The 12,730-nt window shown below is 46.5% G+C and overlaps 1 protein-coding gene across 3 annotated transcripts in view; it reads right to left on the minus strand.

The window, feature by feature from the left end:
* Positions 1-12,730, minus strand: part of MAN2C1 (mannosidase alpha class 2C member 1) — a 217,636-nt gene that overhangs the window by 2,657 nt on the left and 202,249 nt on the right. For all 3 annotated transcript variants that reach the window (XM_075345663.1, XM_075345662.1, XM_075345664.1), the window contains 2 exons: positions 9,414-9,559; positions 6,886-6,989 (listed from right to left, as the gene is read on the minus strand). In XM_075345663.1, the coding sequence (XP_075201778.1) occupies positions 6,886-6,989; positions 9,414-9,559 (250 nt within the window). The remainder of the gene's footprint in view (positions 1-6,885; positions 6,990-9,413; positions 9,560-12,730) is intronic.

Consider the following 12,730-nt stretch of genomic DNA (forward strand, 5'->3'; position numbering starts at 1 on the left):
TTTGCGGTTTACCTCCGGTAATGTACATCACTTGCTTGCGGTTTTGCAGGGAAGTGATGTCATTACAGGAAGAGGAAGCCGTGCAGAGTAAACACACACACAGATCACAGACACAGACATCACAGACACATAGAACACATAGACACAGACACATAGAACACACATAGAAAGAAAACGGAAATATAGAAAAAAAGAACGTGGGCTCCGCTGCATATTTACCTTCCAGCCGAGGTAAGCACACAGCGGCGGCCCGGTATTCTCAGGCTGGGGAGGGAGAGGGGCAGGGGTAATGTCCCCCTCCTCACTCCCCCTCCGGCAGCCGAGAATATCAGCCGCAGCTGCCCCGGCACTGTCGCATGCAATATGCGACAATACCGGCGTGTCCTCGGCTCTTCTTGCCACCGTGTAGCAGTGGTGGCAAGGTAATACAAGGGGTTAATGGTGATGGGGGACCACCGCCATTAACCCCAGGCTTGATCATGGCAGCGTCTATGTGACAGCTGACATGATCAACCCGTAAGTAAAGTGAAAAAAAACACAGACACCGAAAAATCCTTTATTTTAAATAAAACAAACAAGCCTCGTTCACCATTTTATTAACCCCTCCCGCACCAAAGCTCCGGCGTAATCCAGGTCCGACGTCCAGCGCTGCTTCCATCCAGCCGCAACTAACACACAGCGCTGAATGAAAGCAGCAGACAGCAGAGGTAATTACCGGTCATTTCCCACGGCCGGTAATGTGAACTCACTGCCGACCGTGGGAAATGCAGCGATCTGTCTATCTCTCTATCTATCTATCCCTCTGTCTATCTATCTATCCCTCTATCTATTCTTCTGTCTATCTACTCTCAGAATTAAATGACTTTTTTTTTTTTTTTTCTTCAATGTGCTTTATTGCATTGAATGCAATAAAGCACATCCCAACCCGCACGCGGCAAAACCGCGGCAATACCGCGAATAATACCGCGGTAAAACCGCAGCAAACCGCATGCGGTTTTCGGGTGCGGTTTCCCGCGGTTTTTTACCGCGGGTGCGGTAATCTTTGAGGGCATGCGGAATTTTCTCAAGAAAATTCCACTTCCCAGTGCGCACAGAGCCTAAATCCTTAAAAACAAAAATGGGATTTAAATGTAACCCCCAATAAAGCAATATACTATAATGAGGCAGACAGTCACATTGGACTCCATCTGGCCTCTGTTCCAGCGGGGTCTGTCTCTCTTTAGGTGGATACAAAAGCGGGATCTTAAAGGGAACCTGTCCCCTACTCACCTGTGGGGAGTTCTGATATGGTAAGGGGCATTGCTTCTCTCGGGTCCGGCGCCTCCTCCTAATCTTGTGATCGCGGCCTCCTTGCTTCGTGTGGATGACGCATCCTATGTCATCCACACAGACCCCTTCCATTGTGCTCCTGCGCACACGCACTTTGCTGAAGCAGAGCAAAGCACTGTAATGTGTGGGTGCTCTTTAACCTTACCCGCATATTACAGTACTTTGCTCTGCCCTCAGAAAGTGTGTGCGCGCAGGAGCACAATGGAGGGCACTGTGTGGATGACATAGGACGCGCCATCTGCACAAAGCAAAGAGTACGGCGATCACAAAGATAGAGGAGGCGTCGCACTCAACAGCAGCAATGCCCATTGGACCTTACCACATTGGACTGCCCTGCAGATGAGTAGGTGACTCATAATAGAGGTCACATGGAGTACAAAGTGACTCCATCTCCCTCATTATAGTGAATGGGTTCTTCATTGTGGTCCATCTAGATCGCATTTTTTGGGCTTTAAAACAGAAACCCCTGAAAGAATCTAGGGTGGGATCAAACATTGTGACCCTTAAAAGGGTTTGTTCACTACTTTGACAACTTCTCAATCACTGTTTCCCCTCAGTTACATAATAACACTAATACTCACCTCCGATGCTTTTCCAATGGAGTCAGCACTTTCTCCTGGGGCTTGCGTGACATTATATCACACAATCCCCAGGGCCAATCAGCACTGGCTTCATTCTGCTCTACTTCACATAAATCAGACATCCAGAGAAAGTGAGAGAGCAGCCACAGCTCTCGATTCCCCTGGATGTCAATTACATTCAAAGAAGGTGACAGTGAAGACTGCACTTATCCAGAGGGTTGGTATGTCATGTAAGCCCCAGGAGAGTTAGTGCCGACAATGATGGAACCCCAACGACATCGGCGGTGAGAATACAGTAAAGTCCAGAAATATTTGGACAGTGACAATCGTCATGATTTGGCCCCTGATGTCAATATTTTTATTTAAAATGAAACTACTGAGATGCATTTGAAGTGTAGACTTTCAGGTTTAATTAATGAAGCTAACAAAAATATCCTGTGAAACGCTTAGGAATTTCAACCAAAGCCTCCTCATTTTAGGGGCTCAAAAGTAATTAGACCAATTAACATTACTATAAAGAAAATGTTCATTTTAATACTTTGTAGAGAATCCTAAGCAGGCAATGACTGCCTGAACCCAAAATTAGAAGAGTTGACCATAAATCATCACAATTATATCCTACCGGGATAAACCAACAACTTGATTAAACCAAATTATCCCAATAAAGCTATAAAGTATTAAAAAGTTCCTTTATTGATGGCATATTAAAAAACATAGACACAAACATTAATTAAAAATCAAGGCAAGGGGAGCACGTAGGGGAGTTCCTCAGGGAGGAAGCGGTGTGAAACACGTGTTGGAGTGGCTGGCAGGGGAGCAGTATTTTACCATTAATATGATAGCAGGTCTGGTATTCATATGAGCTAAGTGTGATAATGGGCAGCTATTAGTGCATACTAATGCAGATTTGTGCTGGTATTTTACCAATATAAGGATGTTGTAAACTGCTTTTGTAATGCTCTATACTTTGAGCTTGTTATTTGGCCTGCTAAAGATTCAGTAAATTTATTGTATATGCTTGGTTATTGTGGGTTTACTACGTGCTCCCCTTGCCTTGATTTTTAATTAATGTTTGCGTCTATGTTTTTTAATATGCCATCAATAAAGGAACTTTTTAATAATTTATAGCTTTATTGGGATAATTTGGTTTAATCAAATTACTGCCTGAAGCCTGGAAGCCATGGACATCACCAAATGCTGGGTTTCCTAATTTGTGATGCTTTGCCAGGACTTTAGTTGCTGCTTGTTTGTTGGTCTTTTTGGCTCAAGTTTGGTCTTAACGCTTTTTTTTATTTTACTGCTGGAGTGGTGCTTTGAAGTCCCCTGCTCATCTGACGCTGTCTTTATCTTCTATGTGCTCCGTTCCTGTCAGTCTTCTGCAGTATGTGACCTGCCAGCTGCTCCAATGTTTTAATGAGCAAGCTGGAGGTCACTCTTGAATGCAAATCTATGAAAGCCTTGTTCTGGCTCTTATAGACTTGCATTGTGAGCTTGTGATGTATTTTCTGACTTCTGGCTAGTCAGAAGTTGCAGTCACAAGACAGCACAGTGGGACTGTAGTGGCGTCAGTAAAAGGTGAAGCTGCCGGAGGGTGATTATATTACTAGCACTATGTGAAATGCATGCTCAATGGGGTTGAGATCTGGTGATTGACTCTACCATTGAAGAATGTTCCACATCTTTGCCTTAAAAAACTCCTGGGTTCCTTTCATGCTCAGTATGTTTTGGGTTACTGTCCATCTGTACCGTGAAGGGCTATCCAAAATATCTTGCTGCACTTGGTTAATCTGAGCAGAAAGCATCGCCAGCTACACTTCAGAATTCATCCGGCTGCTTCTTTCTTCAGTCATATCATCAATAAACACTAGTGACCCAGCACCATTGGAAGACATGCATGCCCAACCATTACACTGGCTCCGCCATGTTTTATAGAGGATGTGTGTGCTTTAGATTATTAGCCGTTTCAAGCCTTTTCCATACTTTATATTCTGGCCTTTCAATTTTTTGGGCTGATTAAAGGATTGCACCTTGTGGTGAACCCTCTGTGTTTGCTCTAATGAAGTCTTCTCTTTATGGCAGACTTAAGGCTCCTTTACACACTGGAACATCGCTATTGATATCACTGTAACGTCACTGGTTTTGTGACGTAATAGCGACCTCCCCAGCGACATTGCAGTGTGTGACACGCATCAGCGACCTGGCCCCCGCTGTGAGGTCGCCGATCGCTAGAAGTCGTTCAGGACTATTCTTTGTTTCGCGCTGCGCAGCATGTATCGGTGTGTTTGACACCGTTACAACAACATCGTTAGCGACCCAGCCCATAGGCGTTCTAGCGTTCCCTTTCCAGTGAGGTCGTTCTGTAGGTCCTTATCACTGCTGCGTCGTTGGTCAGATCTGCCTGTTTGACAGCTCACCAGCGACTGTTAGAGACTTTCCAGCGATCCCGGCCAGGTCGAGATCGCTAGTGAAATCGCTAGAAAATCTCAGTGTGTAAAGGGGCCTTTAGATACTCAAACACCTACTTCCTGGAGATTGTTGTTCACTTAGGTGGAAGTTGTGAAGCGGTTTTCTTCACCATGGAAAGGATTCTGCGATCATCCTCCACTACTGTCTTTCATGGACGTCTTGGCCTTTTTGAGTTTCCAAACTCACCAGTGTAGTCGTTTTATATTTTTTGCAAAATGTACCAAACTGCTTATTTGCCCACTCCTAACATTCCTGCTATCTCTCTGATGGATTTCTCTTTTTCTCAGACTATTAATGGTCTGTTTCTCTTCCATTGAGATTTCCTTTGACCACATGTTGTGGGTTCACTGCAACAGCTTCCAAATGCAAATGCCACACCTGGAATAAGCTCCGGACATTTTACCTGCTTAATTAATGATGGATTCATTAGGGAATAGTACTTTCAGCTCATAAGCATGGGTATGTGGGCGACACAGGTGGCGTCATCCATGTCAGTCATCAGCAGAGGACAGCGATCAGCAAAGAAAGGACAGAAGCCACAACCAAGGACGCCCATTGGACCAGACCCAAGGATTACCATACAGTGCGGGAGATTTTCAAAAGATATTTGTCGGGTGTACAGGGCGAGTCAGGGGATAACACGCACCTTTATAGAATGCAGCACAGGTGCTGCTTAAGGTGCTGGTTTTAGTTTATAACTCAACAAACTGATGACAGGTACCCTTTAAAAAGCTTTTGAAATAATTGTCCAATTACTTTTGGTCCCTCGAAAAAGTGACAGCTACATATTATAGACCTGTAATTCCTAAGCCTTACTCCAATTAGGTTGTGCGTACCCTGAAATTAAGGCTGAGAGTCTGCACTTTAAGTCCATATTGATTATATGACTGTATCTTGAATGTTTTGCTAAAAAGCTAAGATGCCAAAACTTGTGTCACTGTTCAAATATTTCTGGACCTAACTGTATAAGGCTGCCAAGTTTGGGTCTGTAGGTATTATTTGAAAGTATTATTTTACTGGGGTTGTCAGAGTTCAGAGTAGTGGACATCCCTTTTAATGTTGCTCTTTGAAACCAACAAAAATAAAGCTACACAGGGCTATTCCTAGCTTAGTGACGCTAGGATATGCTTTGAAAAGGAACCTGTCAGGTCCATTATGCATTCTAACCTACGAACAGGGTGATATGTGGCCTTGAAACCCCTTCCTACCCATCCCTGTGTTGTTATATTGTGTAATAAGAACGTATAAAAAACCGTTTTATTACTTACATGTTCCCTATGTAAATAATCAGAGGGGCTAGTCCCCTGGGCATGGGCAGTTACATTCTTTCCGTAGTATCACGCCCCTGTGGGCCTGATACCATGGATTAACATGAGCGACATCACCGTCAGCTCCTCGAGATCCCACGCGTGCGTGCTTACCATTCCCACAGCCCTGTTATCCAGGTGCTTGCTTCTCGGCTTCAGACGCGCACTGCGCATGCTCAAAGGACTCCTGGGGTTTCAACCATGCACAGAGCGCGTCTGAAGCCGAGAAGCAAGTACCCGGATAACAAAGCTGCGGGAATGGCAAGTGCGCACGTGCGGGATCTCAAGGAGCTGGCGGTGACGTCGCTCATGTAAATCCATGCAAACACCCACTGAGCGATGCGACGCACAGGGGGCCAGTCCCTCTGATCAATTACATAGAGAACATGTAAGTAATAAAACTTTTTTTTATACATTCATATTACACAATATAACAACACAGGGATGGGTAGGAAGGGGTTTATAGGCCACCGACCACCCTGCTTGTAAGTCAGAACGCACATGGGACCTGACAGGTTCCCGTTAAACAGTTATTCCTTTTTCAGCCATTAATAGCTAAGGTGGGAATTACGATGTCTCTGCATTGGCTACAAGAACTCTCTGGAAAGACTCTGGAAACATCGGAGAAGGCTAGAGTACACTGATTCCACGACTCCAATTCAAGTGAAATCTGCTGACAACAGATACATTTGAAATAGTAGATTAAATAGAAACGTTTTGTGAGCTCACCATTCCTTGTATGGATTCACAGACCAGGGATTATGTGGCTGGTGTCCACCATATAAGGCAGAGAAAAAGAAAAAATTCTGTGGTCCGTCCTTCATAAAAAGATCATGTCTTTATTAAACCATCATAAAAAAAAATCTTTCTATGTGCATGTTCCAGACAACCATCTCGCTAAGGCGTTTCACACTACATCCTTTGAGAAAGTCCAAAACACATAAGGCGGGATAGTTATCCGGATCATGCACATAGAAAGATTTTTTATGATGTAATAATAAAGACATTAATTTTTTATGAACGACAAACCACGGAATTCTTTTTATTTATATTTGAAATAGTACCAATAGCAAAAGGTGGGAGCGCTACAAGTGTGCAAGCCACGGAAGGCAAAATCTGAGCAATCTACCTTGAAATTTGTTCATCACAAATTGTAAAGTAATAAATACTGTACAAATACTGACTTCTTTGTATATACTCACAAGAAAACCGCTTTAACTGGAAGTGAGGTCTGCAGCCAGGTATCTACAGTGCTCCCGTAAGACTCGTACAGCCTCAGCACCAGGGAGTCAGGCTGCTTCTCTGCCTGTGAGAACAACCAAGTCGTGTAAGATAAAGGAATCTCGATTAAAAGGGTGAAAACATCATCTTTTTTTAAAACACATGTTGAGGACATGACTTTTGTGGCACTTACTATTCTACAGATATGACAGGTTCTCCTCCTTCAAAAAGGAGCAGGTTACCAGACCTTCCATCCTCCAGCATTTGAGAAGCAGCTTTACCGTGTGAAATGTTTTCCATTTGGAACTGGTCACATGCTCCTCCATCAGCGGCCATTTTATAGACAGGAGAGTTGTGCATTGTGGGAAACCGGCTGTAACACGTGCAGGAGAAGAAGCCATCATACGGCTATAACTGTGTAAATGCCACAAAATCATGTCCTTAACATCTAATCTATTAAGGGGGCTCTCCAAGAATGTAAAACAAAAGAAGTCTGTGATATCATTTAAATTGCAGCTACCATCATTCTAGACACTTGTCAGGAAGCCGGTACGCTTGTGACACAGAACTTAAGACATATTGCAACTCTCAGAAGCTGCAGTTAGAAGCCTCCATACCTCAGTCAGTCAAGAAGCAGCGCTAAGATGAGCCACCATAAGTGCTTTCACTGACTGAGCACAACTGAGAAGAGGAGGGTTTCTACAGCTTCTGTGCTCAAGACAACGGTTTTACACGCTCAGTCCGTGAAAAGATTTATTCCGTCTCATGTCAGCGCTGCTCCTCGGCTGGGAGATATATGTATCCTTATGATGACAGCTCCTCTGACAGTTGAGATACCTCAGTTTCTTTAGCTTGAGGCCGTTCTGACACAACTAAGATGGGTGCTGTTTGAATTATATGCCAGACATCAGGTTCAGGAGAATCCATTTAAAATAAAGTGACCACCATTTTAATAACAGAACAGAATCCTTACTGCTATGTGATTCTTTTATTCATTAATAGTACTGTGTTATTATTACTATAAAGTAAATTTTAACCTCTTTCCAACATTTACTTTACATGTATGGCGTGGGTGTATGGTGCAGGCTCGGGGGCTGAGCCCGCCTAGTACCAGGGACATAATGGCTGTCAGACACAACTAGGATCTATCCCTGAAGAAAAGTTCAGCCTGTGGTTGTTAACCAGTTAAATGCTTATACAGCACGCCCATCAGCCCTCCGCCAATACAAACGTGAGGCAGCGATGGGTTGTTATGGCAACTAGAGTTCTGCTGAAGACCCCCTTGTTGCTCTAAGGCCCTGTGCGCACAGTGCAGTTTTGCAGCATTTTTGGTGCAGGTTGTTGCCCTAAACTGCATCAGGGCCGCCACCAGGGGGGGACAAACAGGACTCTAGTCTGGGACTCCAACAGAAGGGGGCCCCTTCACGCTTCATTTATTGGCTTACAAACCAGGGTGAAGGTGGAGCAGGGATGGAGTCTCAAGGGGGCCCCAAAATTATGCCAGTCAGGGGCCCTGAAATTCCTAGTGGCAGTCCTGACTGCATGTCTCTTCTTCTCCCAGCAAAGTCTATGAGAATTCAGAAAAGCTGTGCACACACTGCTGCTTTTTTGCCTGCAGTTTTGGGAGCAGAAAAAAGAAGCAGCATGTCACTTCTTTTTTTGCGTTTTTCCCTGCATTTTTGAAAAACATATGGGAAAAAAACGCACCAAAACCTCACTGAAGAGCGGCAACAACACAACGCAATGAAAATTGATTTTGGTGGGATGAGTCTAAATCAAATTGTCATGCTTCTTGGGCCATTCCTTTAAGTATTTTAGTGACAATTTCCCCATGAGGACCATTCCCTTACTGTTTTCACGATGATACCACATATATAAAACATGCCTAAGGAACTTTTATATAGAACTTTAGAGAATTGCTGCAGTGAGGACACTACATTACCCCCTCTTAAAAGTAAAAAAGCACCATATTTGCAAACAAATTGACTCACTATTAAAACCTATGTAATCTCTGCAGAACTCCTCATACTGCGGGCACTTTACAGTTCCATCAGATTAGGTTAGAAGATCTGCAAGTAGAGCTTGCCAGGAGAGTTTATAAGCCAATAATTCACAGCAATTATCCCATGGAAAGACAAAGGCCAGGCTGATTAAGACTGGTTTGTCATACATAAGTCTTATGTGCTGTGTGGTAACTCGCTACCTAATTATTTTGGTGCTTTTTTGCGGCATGTGCATTGCAAGAAATGCTGCTAGTCTTGGACAGAAGTAACATCTCTGGAGTAAGAAATGCAGACACGAATGATAAATTTGACAAGTTGGTGTTACGCCGCCTCATCCCGGATCATCCCTAGCTCTGCCCATTTTGGCTGAGCTTTCTTAAATTAGCGTGATAAAAAAACCGAAAGCTGCTAAATTGATGTGCAACTTGGTGTTGTGCAAAAACTTGGCGATTTTTCAACGTTTTACCTCAGCTTTCTGATAAATCACCCCCAAAAAGTGTACTTACTCGTTTAACCACCTCTAACACAATGGCTGGAGAAAGTATGGTGAAGGCACTCCAGGACGTCTTCTCGGTGGAGAGCGCCGAGCTTGTCAGAAGGGGCATGCAGAAGTTATATGCCTGCTGAATTACACCCGCTTCCTGAAAAGACCCTGATAAGAAGATAAAAGATGATTAATATCCATGAAAAAAAGGGAATTTTGTTTACTTACCGTAAATTCCTTTTCTTCTAGCTCCTATTGGGAGACCCAGACAATTGGGTGTATAGCTTCTGCCTCTGGAGGCCACACAAAGTATTACACTTTTAAAAAAGTGTAACCCCTCCCCTCTGCCTATACACCCTCCCGTGGACCACGGGCTCCTCAGTTTGGTGCAAAAGCAGGAAGGAGAAAACTTATAAATTGGTCTAGGGTAAATTCAATCCGAAGGATGTTTGGAGGACTGAAGACCATGAACCAAAAGAACAAATCAACATCAACAACATGTGTACACAAAAGAACAACCAGCCCGAAGGGCACGGGGGCGGGTGCTGGGTCTCCCAATAGGAGCTAGAAGAAAAGGAATTTACGGTAAGTAAACAAAATTCCCTTTTTCTTTGTCGCTCCATTGGGAGACCCAGACAATTGGGACGTCCAAGAGCAGTCCCTGGGTGGGTAAAAGAATACCTCAATAAAAAGAGCCGAAAACGGCCCCCTCTTACAGGTGGGCAACCGCCGCCTGGAGGACTCGCCTACCTAAACTGGCGTCTGCCGAAGCATAGGTATGCACTTGATAGTGCTTCGTAAAAGTGTGCAGACTAGACCACGTAGCTGCCTGACACACCTGCTGAGCCGTCGCCCGATGCCGCAATGCCCAGGACGCACCTACGGCTCTGGTAGAATGGGCTTTCAACCCTGAAGGGAGCGGAAGCCCAGAAGTACGGTAGGCCTCGAGAATCGGTTCCTTGATCCACCGAGCCAAGGTTGACTTGGAGGCCTGAGAGCCCTTACGCTGGCCAGCGACAAGGACAAAGAGCGCATCTGAACGGCGCAGGGGCGCCGTGCGAGAGACGTAGAACCGGAGTGCTCTCACTAGATCCAAAGAGTGCAAATCCTTTTCACACTGGTGAATTGGATTAGGGCAAAAGGAAGGCAAGGAGATATCCTGATTTAGATGAAAAGGGGATACCACCTTAGGGAGAAATTCCGGGACAGGACGCAGAACCACCTTATCCTGGTGGAAAACCAGGAAGGGAGCTTTGCATGACAGCGCTGCAAGCTCAGACACTCTCCGAAGTGATGTGACTGCCACCAGGAAGGCCACCTTCTGAGAAAGACAGGAGAGAAAGACATCCCGCAGCGGCTCAAAAGGCGGCTTTTGAAGAGCCGTCAGGACCCTGTTAAGATCCCAAGGTTCCAATGGACGTTTGTAAGGTGGGACCATGTGGCAAACCCCCTGCAGGAACGTGCGGACCTGCGGAAGCCTGGCTAGACGCGTTTGAAAAAACACGGAGAGCGCCGACACTTGGCCCTTGAGAGAGCCGAGGGACAAACCCTTGTCCATTCCAGATTGTAGGAATGAAAGAAATGTGGGTAAGGCAAACGGCCATGGAGGAAAACCGTTATCAGAGCACCAAGATAAGAAGATTTGCCAAGTCCTGTGATAGATCTTGGCGGACATTGGTTTCCTGGCTTGTCTCATGGTGGCAATTACATCCTGAGATAACCCTGAAGACGCTAGGAGCCAGGACTCAATGGCCACACAGTCAGGTTGAGGGCCACAGAATTCAGATGGAAAAACGGGCCTTGTGACAGCAAGTCTGGGCGGTCTGGAAGTGCCCACGGTTGACCCACCGTGAGATGCCACAGATCCGGATACCACGACCGCCTCGGCCAGTCTGGAGCGACGAGAATGGCGCGACGGCAGTCGGACCGGATCTTGCGTAGCACCCTGGGCAGCATCGCCAGAGGGGGAAACACATATGGCAGTCGAAACTGCGACCAATCCTGGACCAAAGCGTCCGCTGCCAGAGCTCTGTGATCCTGAGACCGTGCCATGAAGGCCGGGACCTTGTTGTTGTGTCGTGACGCCATGAGATCGACGTCCGGCGTTCCCCAGCGGCGACAGATCTCTCGAAACACGTCTGGGTGAAGAGACCATTCCCCCGCGTCCATGCCCTGACGACTGAGAAAATCTGCTTCCCAGTTTTCTACGCCCGGGATGTGAACTGCGGAGTCTGTGTCTTCCACCCACTGCAGAATCCGCCGGACTTCCTGGAAGGCTTGACGACTGCGAGTGCCGCCTTGGTGGTTGATGTAGGCGACGGCAGTGGCGTTGTCCGACTGGATTCGGATCTGCCTGCCCTCCAGCCACCGATGGAAAGCCAATAGGGCTAGATATACTGCCCTTATCTCCAGGATATTGATCTGAAGGGACGATTCTATTGGAGTCCAGGTTCCTTGAGCCCTGTGGTGGAGAAAAACCGCTCCCCAACCTGACAGGCTCGCGTCCGTGGTGACCACGGCCCAGGTTGGGGGTAGGAAGGATTTTCCCCGGGACAGAGATGTGGGTAGGAGCCACCACTGAAGTGATGTTTTGGTTGCGAGGGAAAGAGAGATGTTCTTGTCGAGGGAAGCCGAACTCTTGTCCCATTTGCGAAGAATGTCCCATTGGAGTGGCCGTAGATGGAATTGCGCGAACGGCACTGGAGGTGTTCGTCCCCGATGGCTAAACGCAGGAAACGTTGATGTTCGGGTGCGATCGGCACATGGAGATAAGCATCTTTGATGTCGATCGATGCTAGGAAGTCTCCTTGTGACATCGAGGCGATGACCGAGCGGAGAGATTCCATCCGAAACCGTCTGGTTCTCACATGTCTGTTGAGCAGCTTGAGGTCCAGAACGGGACGGAATGACCCGTCCTTTTTTGGCACCACGAACAAGTTGGAGTAAAATCCGCGACCACGTTCCTGAAGGGGAACGGGAATCACAACTCCTTCTATCTTTAGAGCGTCCACTGCCTGAAAAAGTGCGTCGGCCTGTGCGGGGGGTGGGGAGGTTCTGAAGAAACGAGCCGCAGGTCGAGAGCTGAACTCTATCCTGTAACCATGAGACAGAATGTCTCTCACCCATCGGTCTTGAACGTGTGGCCACCAGGCGTCGCCAAAGCGGGAGAGCCTGCCACCGACCGAGGATGTGGCTAGATGAGGCCGAGAGTCATGTGGAGGCCGTCTAGGAGGCAGTGCCTCCCGCGGCCTTTTGGGGGCGTGACTTGGACCGCCACGCATAGGAGTTCCTCTGGCCTTTCTCCGGCCGGTTGGACGAAGAGGATTGGGTCTTGGCGGA

The sequence above is a fragment of the Anomaloglossus baeobatrachus genome, chromosome 4 (genome assembly GCF_048569485.1).
Source record: "Anomaloglossus baeobatrachus isolate aAnoBae1 chromosome 4, aAnoBae1.hap1, whole genome shotgun sequence".
NCBI lineage: Eukaryota > Metazoa > Chordata > Amphibia > Anura > Aromobatidae > Anomaloglossus > Anomaloglossus baeobatrachus.